General features: G+C 42.2%; 1 protein-coding gene across 5 annotated transcripts in view; it reads left to right on the top strand.

The window, feature by feature from the left end:
- Positions 1-14,972, top strand: part of INPP4A (inositol polyphosphate-4-phosphatase type I A) — a 73,063-nt gene that overhangs the window by 53,574 nt on the left and 4,517 nt on the right. For all 5 annotated transcript variants that reach the window (XM_069970855.1, XM_069970856.1, XM_069970857.1 and 2 more), the window contains 4 exons: positions 789-929; positions 1,702-1,799; positions 3,156-3,268; positions 9,206-9,360. In XM_069970855.1, the coding sequence (XP_069826956.1) occupies positions 789-929; positions 1,702-1,799; positions 3,156-3,268; positions 9,206-9,360 (507 nt within the window). The remainder of the gene's footprint in view (positions 1-788; positions 930-1,701; positions 1,800-3,155; positions 3,269-9,205; positions 9,361-14,972) is intronic.

Here is a 14,972-nt window from a genome sequence, read left to right as displayed (position 1 = left end):
TGACATGACGTCACCATTTTTGTTAGGAATAGAAGACTTCAAGCTGTAGCAAATGAACGAATAAAGCACTATATGTGCATTTCCCATAGTGTATATTAAGAATTTGTATAACTTTTGTTGGGCAATAACATACTTAAATATAGGTTTTGGCCAGAATTCTCATTTAAAGGCAATTGTCATCTGTAATTCATTTTACAAACTGCTGACACTGTTAGATGCTAGTAGGTCAAGGTGACACATGTTACCGTTCATATATCCAGCTGTGCTTCCAGAACATAGAAAAATTATTTTATTTTCTAGTGGAAAGCATCAAAGAGGCTTTCCCAAACTCCTTGAACTGCATACTCCCCTTTCCATACCTGACCCTGCTTGGAGCCCAGGTTTTACCTGACTGTCAATCAAGTATGGCGATAGATGTCAACCGGAGTGAGGAGGCTTTTCAGCTTGTTCCCCTTAAAAGCTTGGAAATGCCTCTTTGATGCTTTGCACTAGAGAATAAAAGCATTTTTCTATGTTATGGAAGCACAGATAGATATATGAAAGGTACTATGTGTCTCTTTGACCTTATGGCTATCTAACAGTGTCAGCAGTTTGGAACCTGAATTTTAGCTGACAGATTCCCTTTAATGATGAAAATTCATTGGCGTCACTCGGTAACCGTTTCTTTCTGTACTTGATACCTATATATCCCTTTAGCTGAAGAAGAATAGAAACCTGAATGAAGTGAACCTATTTCCCGTGTGTCAGTCATTTGTTTGATATGTATAATTTGTTATGTATTTTTCCAGCGATGGATTTAACGTCCGCATCCCATTGCCGAGCGCCTTGTTTGATGCCCTCCCTCGTGAGATTCAAAGTGGAATGCTGCTAAGGGTTCAACCTGTCTTATTCAATGTTGGGATCAATGAACAGCAGACCCTGGCAGAAAAGTAAGCTGATAGATAGATGTTTGCTTTTGTTGTTAGAGTACTTCCTCTGGTTACCATTGTGTTGTTTCTTTAGCGAAGCCTAAGGTTAGCTATACTTATTAGACATCTGTCAGCCAAATTAGGCTCTCCCAACTCTCATCCAATTGCAAATGTCAGAGAAGTGAAGAATCAGGCACGTTGGATTTCAACTGCCCAGTCCCTTTGTGTTCAGAGAAATAAGTTGCCACCAAAAGAAGAGCATGGCAGTGGCTTACCACTCTGTCCTCATTCAGTACACGTCCCATTCATGCATGTTCAGCCGAGTATATATATTTTTAGAGGATTGGGACATATAGCCGCCAGGTGAACAAACGTTTATGTGTATATTTGTTGGCTTGGGCCACATATCAGAAAGACCTTCCGTTTTAGTTTCTTTGATCCAAATGAAGATTCATGATAAAATTGTAATTCTACCTAACCTTTCCTATGGTATTCACAAATGAATGCCTCAGTTAATCTATACGTGACTTGTGTGTTGTGTTCAGGCTCATTCACACCACGATTTGTGCCTCTGAGCACAAAGTGTCAAAACTGAGACTCGGGCTCACTACCCTTGGGCTATTGAAGTGAATGGTGTCTGTGCCAATCTGAGCAGAGATACATCAGCATGTCATTTTGACAGTTTTTCAATGTATCCATGTCTTAAAAACGCAAATCGCGGTGTGAACACTGCCTTCAAGTACCTAATTTGACAAGCACTAAAAAATATTGTATATGTTGTTTATTAACCAAGGTTTGGAGATACATCGCTGCAAGAAGTTATTAACATTGAAAGCTTGGTACGACTTAATTCCTACTATGAGCAGTTCAAAGAAGTCTTACCGGAAGACTGTAAGTTTCTTTTATTATAGTGATTTATAATTTTCTTTTATTATAGTGATTTATAGCTATACAATAGAAACAATAGGTGAATGTGCTGCTCCAACCTTACTAACCTGTACTTGTTTATCCATAAATAACAATAATTTTTGAGTGTATTTCCACGTATTTCTTTTCACTGTTTTTGCTCCTGGAAACGTATGAATAGATTTACAACTGTCTGTTACCAATAGTGTTTGTCCAGTCAGTTCTGGACTGTTTAGGGACATGTTTTATTTATACCGGTGTTAGTTTGTTAATATATTTATAGAAGGGATGACAGAATAACAGAACAATGCAAAGTTCTGGGAAGAGATGTCCTAGAATTGTTATTTCTTGGGGAATACAAGAATATACTACAAGAGGCCAGGGGAGGTCACAGGTTCTTTAACAATTCATATGTAGACTTGCTAATTATTTTCCTGTCTTCCTCATTTTTATATTGCTTGTGTAATGTTATTTTCTGCACCTTGAACATTTGTATATTAACCTTGACATGAGCCTTTGTACTGCAGTAGGAGTCATAGTAATATAATTTAAAGTGAATGTGCCATTTCCAAAGTGAGATCCTGGTGGTGCAGTCCAATTTTGAAAATGTGTGGAGCTTGATGACCAGATAGGCAACACACTGTTTGATGACCCCAGTCTTTGTTACAGTTTGCACTATCTGTCCCTCTAATAGTGGGAGTCCCCCACTACCAGTACCTGTCTGGCCTTGTGCTCCCATTCACCACCTTCCTGCGGCAGACACCCCCCTGGCTGTCAGATGAAGTGTCCTGCTGAAGCAATGCCACCCCTGAACTTACATCCCCCTCATCTGCCGACTTGTGGTGTGCCAGATCAGGACTAGGCACTCTTCCCTCTACCCCACGTTCTACCTGTCACCCAATTAGCTACCTCATCTTCTTGCCCCCCCATGCTGTTACTCTCTCCTCCCTCTGCCCCAGTGAGTGCTTGCTCAGTGGGCAGCAGACTCTTTTCCATGTTGTCAATTCATCTCAATGTTGCAAGCTGCTCTTTGGTGCTCAGAATCAGGGCTTCCGAACTAGCAGTATGCACACACCTCACACAACAAATATGCACCCTCAAAAAGCTGTTCAAGGATTGCATACATGGGATGTCCATTGTCAATTGTCAACAATTGGGTATATTAGAGATACAGTGGTTAATGGACAACAAACAGGAGGGGTAATTACTGGTGAACATCAAAGCTGAGCTGTGGGTCAGGCAGGTGAGGTATCGCTTTTTATAAAAACTTTTCTTTAAAAAAAAAAAAGCCACTTTAATTCTGTGTAACCAGCAAAGTGTAACTCTTTGGACTTATTCTAGGCCTCCCACGGTCCCGGAGTCAAACATGTCTTCCTGAGCTGCTCAGGTTCCTTGGACAGAATGTCCATGCAAGGAAGAACAAAAATGTTGACATCCTTTGGCAAGCTGCTGAGGTAAGTTATTTCAGTGAATGAATTAGTGAGCTAAAACCTAAGCTATGTTTTCACACACAAAATTGGGCTGACTTTGGGCCACAAAACAGCCCAAAAGCCAGCCATATTTTTTCCAGTATGTTGCATTGAACTCAGTACTGCAGGTAATAATTGATACAGCCATACAGATTGGAGTAAGTGTAACGGCCGGAGCCATCACTTACTCCAACCCAGTTCCCACACACAGTGTTTCCTAGAACTCATAAGCACAGTATACCATGTAATAACTGAAATGTCCACAGCAGTGATATGGTACACCAAAACTTATGTTAAATCCTTGCTACCTGTGTTGGAAACTGTAAAAAAAAATATATTTTTTTAAGTGCATAAAATAAAAACATAAAAATTAATGACAACTTGACAAATGGTGTGTACATGATGTTCCTATATTTTGGCTCTTATTTTTGGGCAGTTTAATGAAATACAGCTGTAATTTGGAACATGTTTTTGGCTGTACACAACCCAAAATACGACTGTTGGCTAATGCCACTTTGGGGGTTTTATATCTTTAGTTCCAGAAAATTGCTGAAAATGTGGACAAAAGTTGCCCAAAAAATGTGTTTAAAAAATACAGATAAAGGTTTTAGATTTTTTTTGCTTAAAAAGTCATGACATATAGCCATTCATCAATCGGTCATTACAATAAAACCAAAAACACGTGAAGTGAGTAATATTGACCAGTGTTGAGCAGATCTGTGAAAACATTAGGGTTCGAAGTTGGATGCCGCCTAGGGTTGCCTGGAGAACATGGATACAGCCTATGGCTGTATGCATGTTTTCCAGGATTCTTTAGGACTGCGTTTTGGATGCAATTGTGGTAAAATCACTGCAAAATGGCACTATTTTACAGAAATTGTGCTTGAATTATACCAAAATCGCATTAAAAAAGGCAGCAAGTGAACAGTCCACTCTTGCGATGAAGCGTTAAATGCAGGAAAAATGAAGAAGCGTAAGGATCTGAGCAACTTTGCCGGAAAGCAGATTGTATTGGTTAGGCGAGGATGATGAGCATCTCCAAAACTGCAAATGTTAAGGGGCGTTCCTGCTGTTTAGTGGATAGCACTGTAGTTTTAATGGTATAGCTGATCAGTGTATGGATGAAAATTACAGTATTTCAGTTTCCAGGGCCGTCTTAACAGCATTATGGGCCCCTGGGCAGAGGTGCGATTTGGCCCCCAGCCCCCCCTGGCCGCCACCATCAAAACCCCCCCATCTATGCAACCCCGCCCCTAGCCAGTACAATTACGTACAATAAAAAATACAAATTATTGTTAACATAAACTTTAATTCACAAAAAAGTCTCTCAGCAGCACAGCACACATAGCATACCCCAGCACACATACCCCAGCACACATAACATACCCCAGCACACATAGCATACCCCAGCACACATACCCCATTACACATAGCATAGCATAGCACAGCACACATACCCCATTACACATAGCATAGCCCAGCACACATACCCCAGCACACATAGCATAGCACAGCACACATACCCCAGCACACACAGCATAGCACAGCACACATACCCCAGCACACACAGCATAGCACAGCACACATACCCCAGCACAGCACAAATACCCCAGCACACATACCCCATTACACATAGCATACCCCAGCGCACATACCCCATTACACACAGCACAGCACACATACCCCATTACACACAGCACAGCACACATACCCCATTACACACAGCACAGCACACATACCCCATTACACACAGCACAGCACACATACCCCATTACACACAGCACAGCACACATACCCCATTACACACAGCACACATACCCCATTACACACAGCACACATACCCCATTACACACAGCACACATACCCCATTACACACAGCACACATACCCCATTACACACAGCACATATACCCCATTACACATAGCACAGCACACATACCCCATTACACATAGCACAGCACACATACCCCATTACACATAGCACAGCACACATACCCCATTACACATAGCACAGCACACATACCCCATTACACATAGCACAGCACACATACCCCATTACACATAGCACAGCACACATACCCCATTACACATAGCACAGCACACATACCCCATTACACATAACACAGCACACATACCCCATTACACATAACACAGCACACATACCCCATTACACATAGCACACATACCCCATTACACACAGCACACATACCCCACATAGCACAGCACACATACTCCATTACACACAGCACACATACCCCATTACACACAGCACACATATCCCACATAGCACAGCACACATACTCCATTACACACAGCACACATACCCCATGACACACAGCACACATACCCCATGACACAGCACACATACCCCATGACACACAGCACACATACCCCATGACACATAGCACAGCACACATACCCCATTACACATAGCACACATACCCCATGACACACAGCACACATACCCCATGACACACAGCACACATACCCCATGACACATAGCACACATACCCCATTACACATAGCACAGCACACATACTCCATTACACACAGCACACACTCCTTACTTCATAGCACAGCACACACTCCTTACTTCATAGCACAGCACACTCAGCAGAGAACACTTACCCCATTGCATACTCAAGAACACTCCCACTCTGATGCTCTATCCCGGGTGAGGGCTCGGGGGGAGGGGTTGTTCTACTGCGTCCTCCGAGGGGGGGGGGAGGGGGAGTGCAGGCCACTCTACTGCCCGAGTGGGGGAGAGCAGACTCCAGCAGCTGTGCACGTGCACTGTGCTGCTCTTCTCTGCACTGCACAGGTCCTGTGTTAGGGGCTAGGAGGTCGGGAGGCGGCTGTGAGGCCACCAAACTCCAGCTGCTCACTTAGGCACCGAGGAAATTGCAGAGTGTGCGTGCGTACCTCAATGTAGCCAGCCGCAGCCTGCTTGCTTTAATTGATTAGGGGACGTTTGGCTGCAGAGATCTTTATAAGCAGCCCCAGGCCCCTGTTTTAAAACCTTGCCTGGCAGGGAGCAGCGGCCGCAGCTGGTTCCTCTCCTCCTCGGGGCCCCGGCTGCACATGTGATAGGTCTGCCACTGGGGCAGGGGCCCCCTAGGATGCAAGGGCCCCCGGGCAGCCGCCTACCATGCCCAATGGGTAAGACGGCCCTGTCAGTTTCATCATCTCTGTATAGTTACTTGCGGCACGACACTGTCCTTTCTTCAAAGATCGGAAGGGTGGGCAGTACAACCTGATGGGTTGTTTTGGTGCACGTTGCCTAGAGTGGTTTGATCCATTTCACCTTCACTAAGATGTAGCAGAAAGATAGGTGGTGACAGCAACACAACTTTGAAGTATTTTTCTAAATATTTATTCAGCAGTGCATCATTTTGGCTGTATCATACAGCCTTTGTCAAGCATCACCTATATAGATTTCTGTCAGATTCATCTGAGACCAATATACGAATCTCTGCAGAAATTCGTACCCTGCTGAATACTCTCCTTGATCTTTCTCAATGTGGAAACTGCAGCATTACTTCCTTGGTATAGTTTATAGATATATATGTTGGATGACCCCAGTGGATTGCTCCATGCTCTGAAGTTCCCCCACATTGTTTTGCCTGCAGTTTTCCACATCTCTCATTGATTCTTTAAAGTTCATTGAAAATTTTTATTAAAGTATTGTATTGCCCCCCAACAGTTATACAAATCACCAATATACACTTATTATGGGAAATGCTTATAAAGTGCTTTTTTTCCTTCACTTACTACTGCATCACGGCTTCACTTCCTGGAGAACATGGTGATGTCACGACCCGACATCCAGAGCTGTGCAGGGTGTGGCTGCTGGAGAGGATGATGGCAGGGGGAAACTGAGCGACACAGGGCACTGAAGGGACACTGAGCATCCCTCTGCCATCATCCTCTCCAGCAGCCACAGCCCGCACAGCTCTGGGAGTCGGGTCATGACATCACCATTTTATCCAGGAAGTGAAGCCTTGATGCAGTAGTAAGTGCACGGATAAAAGCACTTTATGTGCATTTCCTGTAATAAAAGTACCGGTAATTTGTATAACTTTTGGGGGGCAACACAATATTTTAATAAAAATTTTCAACGGACTTCTTCTTTAACTCTTAGGCGACCCTGGACGTACCCGTACGTCCAGGGCCACCTACATGTGTTCAGAGCGGGGCCGCGGTCCCGGGTGCTGGTCGTAGCTCGGGACCGCGGCTATAAGCGGGCACGGTCCCATCGCAGTGCCTGCTAATAAAGTAATCGGATGCAGCTGTCAAAGTTGACAGCTGCATCCGATTACTTGATGCAGCCGTTCCCTGGTGTCTAGTGGCGCTGATCCCGACTCGGCACTCAATTGCTTCCTGCTGCGCTGGAAGCAATCGATGTGCCTATCTCATCAATCTATGCTGCATGTCTATGCAGCATAGATTTCAATGAGAGATCAGAGTACTTATACTAGAAGTCCCCGAGGGGGGCTTCTAGTATAAGTGTAAAAGAAAAAAAAAAGTGTTATTATCAATAAAAAGCCCCCTCCCCTAATAAAAGTCAGAATCACCCTCCTTTTCCCATGTTTTAAATAAAAATAAATAAACAAACATGTTTGGTATCGCCGCGTGCGTAAGCGCCTGAACTATTAATTATTCACATTCCTGATCTCGCACAGTATACGGCGTAAGCGCAAAAAAATCCCGAAGTGCAAAATTGCGCATTTTTGGTCGCATCAAATCCAGAAAAAGTCGCATATGCGCAATCAAGGTACCGATAGAAAAAACACATCATGGCGCAAAAAATGACACCTCACACATCCCCATAGACCAAAGAATATAAGCGCTGTAAGCCGGGGAATGGAGCGATTTTAAGGAACATATATTTGTTTACAAGCCATCACACAATATAAAAGTTATACATGTTACATATCGTTGTAATCATAATGACTTGAGAAACATATATAACAAGTCAGTTTTACCCCCGGGGCGAACGGCGTCAAAACAAAAAAAAACGCACATAAAAGAAATGCGTTTTTTTTTTCAATTTCACCACACATTGAATTTTTTTTCTGGTTTTAGTGTAATGAAAAAATTAGTTTATGAAAAAATTCAGCCTGTCATTGCAAAGTACAATTACTGGCGCAAAAAATAAGGGCTTATGTGGGTTTCTAGGTGAAAAAATGCAAGTGCTATGGGGAAAAACGCAAAAATTTTAATTGGCCCGGTCCTCTAAGGGTTAAAGAGTCACTGTCATGAAATTTTTTTTGCAGAAATAAATAGTCCAGGCGATTTTAAGAAACTTTGTAATTGGGTTTATTAGGCAAATATGCCATTATCTTCATTTAAAAAGACTTTTTCCAGGTCCCCCCCTCCTCTCCTTTCTCTCATCCACTGTTCAGAATCAGGAAATCTCAATCAGACGCATCCTGTCTGAGCTATGGAGAGGGGAGGGGGGAGGAGAGACGGAGGAGAAATGTCGGCAGCAGAGAGCAGAGAAGAAAGGATTGCACTGCAGGAGAGCTATTCAGGGTGCTATTTAGAGGTCAGATAGATCAGTGGTGACTGTCAGAGGAGAGAGCCGTGATGTAGGTTTTAATTAACTCTTTGTTGTCCTGTTTTGGTTTTTTATTCCCCTCTCTCCATAGGAGAACAATGAAGACAGGGGGGAGAGCTTCAAACTGCTTTTTCATGATAAAAAGGAATTTTTCGGCTAATAAACCAGTTTAAAAGTTTCTCAAAATCGCCTGGACTATTGATTTCTGAAAAAAAAAAAAAATTCACGACAGTGAAACTTTAAAGGAAAACCGTCACTAGGAATAATTCTGAAAATATTTTTGTAAAGGAAATTTTCTTCTGTTTCTTTTACTAGTAGCTTCTTCTGACTTGTGTTGTCATATGATTTCTTCCATGTCCTTAGATTTGTAGGCGACTAAATGGTGTTCGATTTACAAGCTGCAAGAGTGCCAAGGACCGCACTGCCATGTCGGTGACATTGGAGCAATGCTTGATTCTGCAGCATGAGCATGGAATGGCCCCACAGGTCTTCACACAAGCACTGGAGTGCATGCGAAGGTAAGCAGATCCTGCTTGCTCAATGGTGCTTTTCTTTCCCTTCATTACAGAAACTAGGTGAGCTACAGATGTGTGTTTCCCAGAAAAATCCAGGTAATTCATTTAAAGAGAGAAAGTTTATATATTGGAATAAGTAGTATTTAGTGCAAGGAAGGTGAACCTATTATAGTTAATAGAATATGCTAGTAGTATAACATGAGTCTGTTCTAAAACAGTGCTCCTAACCAGCATGTAAGTCAATGTTAGAAACCAGTAAAGAGGCCTGGTCACTGGGCTGTAAATGCTAGAAAACAGTGATGGTTGGGAATGCATCTGCAGGTTGCGCTGGTTCTCTAGTCATGTCCTCTAGAGAAGGATCAGGTAACCTGTTCCTTTCCAGATGTTGTAGCTATATGACTGGAAAGTGTCAGGATACCCACCTCTTCTCTAGACGCATCCCAGCTTTATTTGTCGGGTCACCCAGGCTGTGTGGTTGTTTGTCATGACTGTTCCTACCCTTACCATCTCGCCTTATTTGTGCAGCATATCCGCACTTATGTTCTGTGCTCAGCAGCAGAGATGTTACTGTGGAATAAAAAAGGAATAGTGGTTTTTATCCTTCAGTGTTTTCATTTAAGCATTGCATTGGCATCCACCCCTGCACTTCACTTGCCACGAAAAAGCATAAGAAACCGGTTTGCAGCCTTTTTTTCCTTGTATAGTTTATAAAAGCTGTTCAGTCTTGTTCCCTCCATACATGTCTTTGAAATGTCTGCACTCAAATTCTCCTTGCCCTCTTATCCTTTCTGTTGAGTTTTCTTATTTGACCCTTTCTTTCTTAATTTCTTACTTTCTTACTTACACTTCACAGACAAGACACTTTCTCTTACTGGCACATAAACTTTAATCATGTTGTTTAAGTCCTTTAAATACACAGGGCTGCTTTCTTCCAGGTACAGTGCCACTCTTATTCACCAGCTTTGTCTGCTACCCATCCAGACCGATCTGACAGCCTCAGTGCAAGGATGGTGTGCGACGAGCAGCTCTGGAAGCCGCCATGTTCCCTCTTCTGTGCCTGGATAGCAGTCATGTATATATGGCATGCGCACCGTAATTCTTTGTGTGTATGCATCACTGCTTGCAAGACGGGAGAACAGCATCAGGGAGACGGGAGAAGCACCAGGGACCGAACTGATTCTCTGTATAGAGGACTTGTGGGGTCTTCATAAAAACTTCATATGTTAGGATCCACCTATAGACTCTGGGGCACTGATTCAAATGTATTTTTTTCACCTCCATATTGACAGTCTGTGGATCCCAACATCTCGAGTTTTATTTTACGATTGTGCTGATGAGGTTCCCAGAAGCACAGTATAGATCTACTGTGCAGCTTGCAGAGCATACCAGCCGTGGCTGCAGCAGTAGCTGTATAGAGGTGGAAAAAAAAATTTTATTATGCCATGCGAGGTGGCATCTAGTCATCTGCGCAGAGAGCTATCCATGACTAGTCACGGCTTTATGTCTTTCAGCACGCAGTGCTGGTATGATTGACAGACACCGATTAGTGGCCTCTCTGCCTGTCAGTCGTCCCTGCACTGTGTGCTGACTGGCAGAGGGCTGCGACTAGTCATAAATGGCTCCCTGCCCAGATGACTAGTTGCCACCTTGTGCGGCGTAATAAGACATCTTTTTCTCCTTTTGTAAAGCTACTGCTGCAGACGTGGCTGGTATGCTCCACGAGCTGCACAGGAGATCTGGGAACCATATCAGCACAAGCCTGCTCATTTGTTTCCTTTAAGACGCTGCTTTTTAAAAGTTATGTCTCATAAAGACCCATTTAAGCATATAGACATCATAGAGGCAGGATCCCTTTTTATGACAGAACAGAGAGTCTCTTTAAATGATCATCTCCTGCTCTGTTTGGCTGTAGTTATCCTTGGGCTACCATTCTTGTAATGCCTGGTTGCCAAGGCTTTTCCCAGCATGGTCAGCTATTGGCCAGGGTTGCCTGGAGCAGAAAATGAAGCAATTAGCTGATTGTCCCGGGATAGGACAGGATTAGAGATGAGCGAACCTCAAGCATGCTCGAGTCCATCCGAGCCCGAACTTTCAGCATTTGATTAGCGGTGGCTGCTGACCTTGGATAAAGCCCTAAGGCTATGTGGAAAACATGGATATAGTCATTGGCTGTATCCATGTTTTCCAGACAACCTTAGAGCTTTATCCAAGTTCAGCAGCCCCAGCTAATCAAATACCGAATGATCGGGTTCGGATGGACTCGAACCCGAACCCGGTTCGCTCATCTCTAGACAGGATATCTGATGAGAGCACCCCATATGGAGATCTGCGTCTGCTCAAATCAATCTGCCAGCTCGGCTTTCATATCTTGATGTTCTCTGGGAAAAGAAAGTTAAGCAGTGATTGGTTGCCATGGACCAACCAGAGTTTTGGTTTCCAGCTAATTGGTAAATCAGGGGCATAGGGGCAGATTTATCAAACTGGTGTAAAGTAGAATTGGCCCAGTTGTCCCTAGCAACCAATCAGATTCCACTTTTCATTTTCCAAGGAATCTGTGAAGAATGAAAAGTGGAATCCTCTTGGTTGCTAGGAGCAACTAAGACAATTCTACTTTACACCAGCTTGATAAATCTCCTTATAGTGTTTTGTAGAATCCCATTAGTAGATCATGTTGAGCTTTTTTAGGATTTACCTTTCTAATGAAGAATTACCTACTGGATTAGATGTGGGTTGTTATACTTTATAATTTAACCTTCATATCCAGGGTAGCAGCCTCGTGTAGACATAGCTGTTGTTAGATACTTAGCTTTTTATACATCCATGTTTACAGAGTGGCACTTACATTCACTTTCCACCTTGTATATCGAATTTCACTAGGGCACAATCCGTTTTAGTAGTAACGTCTTTGACCTTCATGCCATCTGTACCCTCTCTTATAATTAGTTAGATGTTCTCCCAGAAGATCAGACAAGTGGTGTGGCTTTCATCAGGCAATTAGCGTTAATGCCCGGAGGTAATGTCACCGGAATGTTACATTTAAAAAAAAATAAACAACCGTCAAACACCTGAATACAACTTAGATGATGCCATATGGCAGCTTTAACATTTCTTTCTTGAAAATTGAAAGGGTCAAATCCTGTACTGGTTTGTTTGTGGTCTGTTTGCATTTCAGATGGCCACAGCTTAGCAGCATGTTGATGCATGGCAGCATGGACTAGTGGCTGTCTGCACTAAATCAAACTTGGAAATCTGCCAGTCTTTTTTTTCTTCTTCACTTGTCTACAATGCATTCTTATGATTTCTCTTTTGTTCTCTCTTTTCTCTTCTTTTTACTCCACATTGCTGCTTTTGGTTTACTTACACCACCTATTATGTATGTTTCCAATGTTTTGACTTTCCTTTGATGCATTTGTTCCTTTTCTATGTTTTAATTTGCCTTCTCTCTTTTGCTTCTTTCTATGATCATTATGTATGTGTTTTGTTTTTTGTTTTTTTTGTTTTTTTTTATATCTTTTTGTCTATAACATTTTCCTTTGCAATCCCAAACTGTCCTCTTCACAGCATTGGAACTCGGGAAATAGTCACCCAGAAGAACTTGTGTGGCTTGGTTCCGATCCGAGATTTCAGGCTGGACCCCAGCCTCCTCTACTCTATCCCATTGTTAGCATTCAGTCCAAATTTGCTCATAGTGTGGCTGTTCCTCAGTGTTGCCTATTTGGTTTCCAGATTTCGTTGCAAGTGAAGATAAGGCAGAAACATTGATGCCTGGAAATACACAGTCCAATGGGACTGAGAATGGGATTTTCACACTATTGACTGAGCTATGTCTTATATTATGCCTTACAGTTTTCATTTTACATTGGGAAATTTTCTAAATCTGGGCCAGCTCATTGAAATTGGGTAGACCCTTCTTGTGTGTATATATATATATATATATATATATATATATATATATATATATATATATTTACATTCTGCTTACGATTTACCTCATGTCCTTGATGCTGCTTTGTACCTATAGTACCATACATGGAAATGGCACTATGTAGCTTATGTACCAACCTTCTATTGAATTTTGTACTATACATGCTGCTTTCATAACATACTTTATAAGCGATATGGTATCCAACAATCTCTTCCTCATTGGCCAGCCATAGTGGCTGGTACTACCTAAGCTTCATGCTTTGGCAGCATGTTGATAACTGCACACTTGCTTTTACTGTTAGTTGATCGATATAGAGCTTGACTACAGATGCATGCACTTTTAAAAATTATATTTTTATGTATATTTTTAAAGCAAGAAAAAAAACTATCTTCCTCATCTTCTGCCTATTGTGCTTCCATGTTTAAATAGTATATAGAGATAGATTAGCAATATAGCTCATGCACCTTCTCCAGCTTTATTACTCTGGGCACCTGTGCCATCTGGAAGTGACATGGATGTCTAAGGCCATAGTTTGCTTCAGAAAAGTGCCTTTTGCACAGAACTGCCCAATATCAAGTTTTCTTTTGAATTATTTAATGTGCCACGTTTCCATTTATCTGTAACATATCTCAGTATTCTGTGCTCAGTATCTATTACAGAGGTTACATTCTACTCTGTGTAATGCTGGACATGCATTATCTTATGCTGTTTATAACTCATATATTAGATCCAATATGATTCTATTCATGCAGTTACACAGAGCTAGGTGTTGGGAATCATTCATTACTGGGGTTAAACTGGGATCGGAAGATGTTTTAGGGACACACATTGGTATCATTTGATACTTTACTTCACATTTATCACATTTTATCTTTGCTTTTAAAAAAGGAAATGAAACTTTACATGTTATATTGTAAGACCACAAAAATGTATAGGATTCTGTACCTTGTAAATGCTATTTCCACTTTGTGTTGATATGTTCCCTCAGCCATCTGTTTAGCCTGTCGATGCAGCTATTTTATACATTAAATAGGCTTAAAGGGGTTCTCCCGCGGTCAGCCTTTTTTATTATATTGCTGCTGGTGCATGTAAAACAATAAACATGTTATCCTTACCTGTTGCCAATGTCCCCTGCTGACTGCAGAGCCTCCACTTCTGAGCCTAACTCGTCTTGGGATTGACATCCCACAGCCAATTACTGTCCTTTGGGCTTTACCATCTTAGCAAATGGCTGCGCAGGCTGTCACTCAAAAGACGAGTTTGTCTTGGAAGTGGAGGCTCTGCAGTCAGTGGGGGGACATTGGTGACACCAGAGAAGGACACAGAGGGAGCTTGAACAGGTAACAATAACATGTTTATTATTTTATATGCACCAGCAACGATATATTAAAAAAAGGCCGACCGCCAGACAACCCCTTTAAGACTGGCACTAGAGATACTACCTTACAAATACTGTCTAATAGATTTCAAAGTCCAACTAAGCATATAAACCTCAGAATAACATTTATCCTAACTAACAGAATTAGGAAATATGTTAAGTACTAGATTTAATGAACCACATCCTCTTTTATACAATGACAAAGGGCCCAAATACAAAGAGTGATTATCAGCCGAATCAAGCAGATTATCGCTCCGTGTAATAGAGACAACGATCAGCTGATCACAGCGATCATTGGCTGATTGTGTCTTT

This window comes from Dendropsophus ebraccatus, chromosome 5 (genome assembly GCF_027789765.1).
Source record: "Dendropsophus ebraccatus isolate aDenEbr1 chromosome 5, aDenEbr1.pat, whole genome shotgun sequence".
NCBI lineage: Eukaryota > Metazoa > Chordata > Amphibia > Anura > Hylidae > Dendropsophus > Dendropsophus ebraccatus.
The sequence above is the reverse complement of the archived record's forward strand: the minus strand, read 5'-3'. Positions and strand labels throughout refer to the sequence as shown.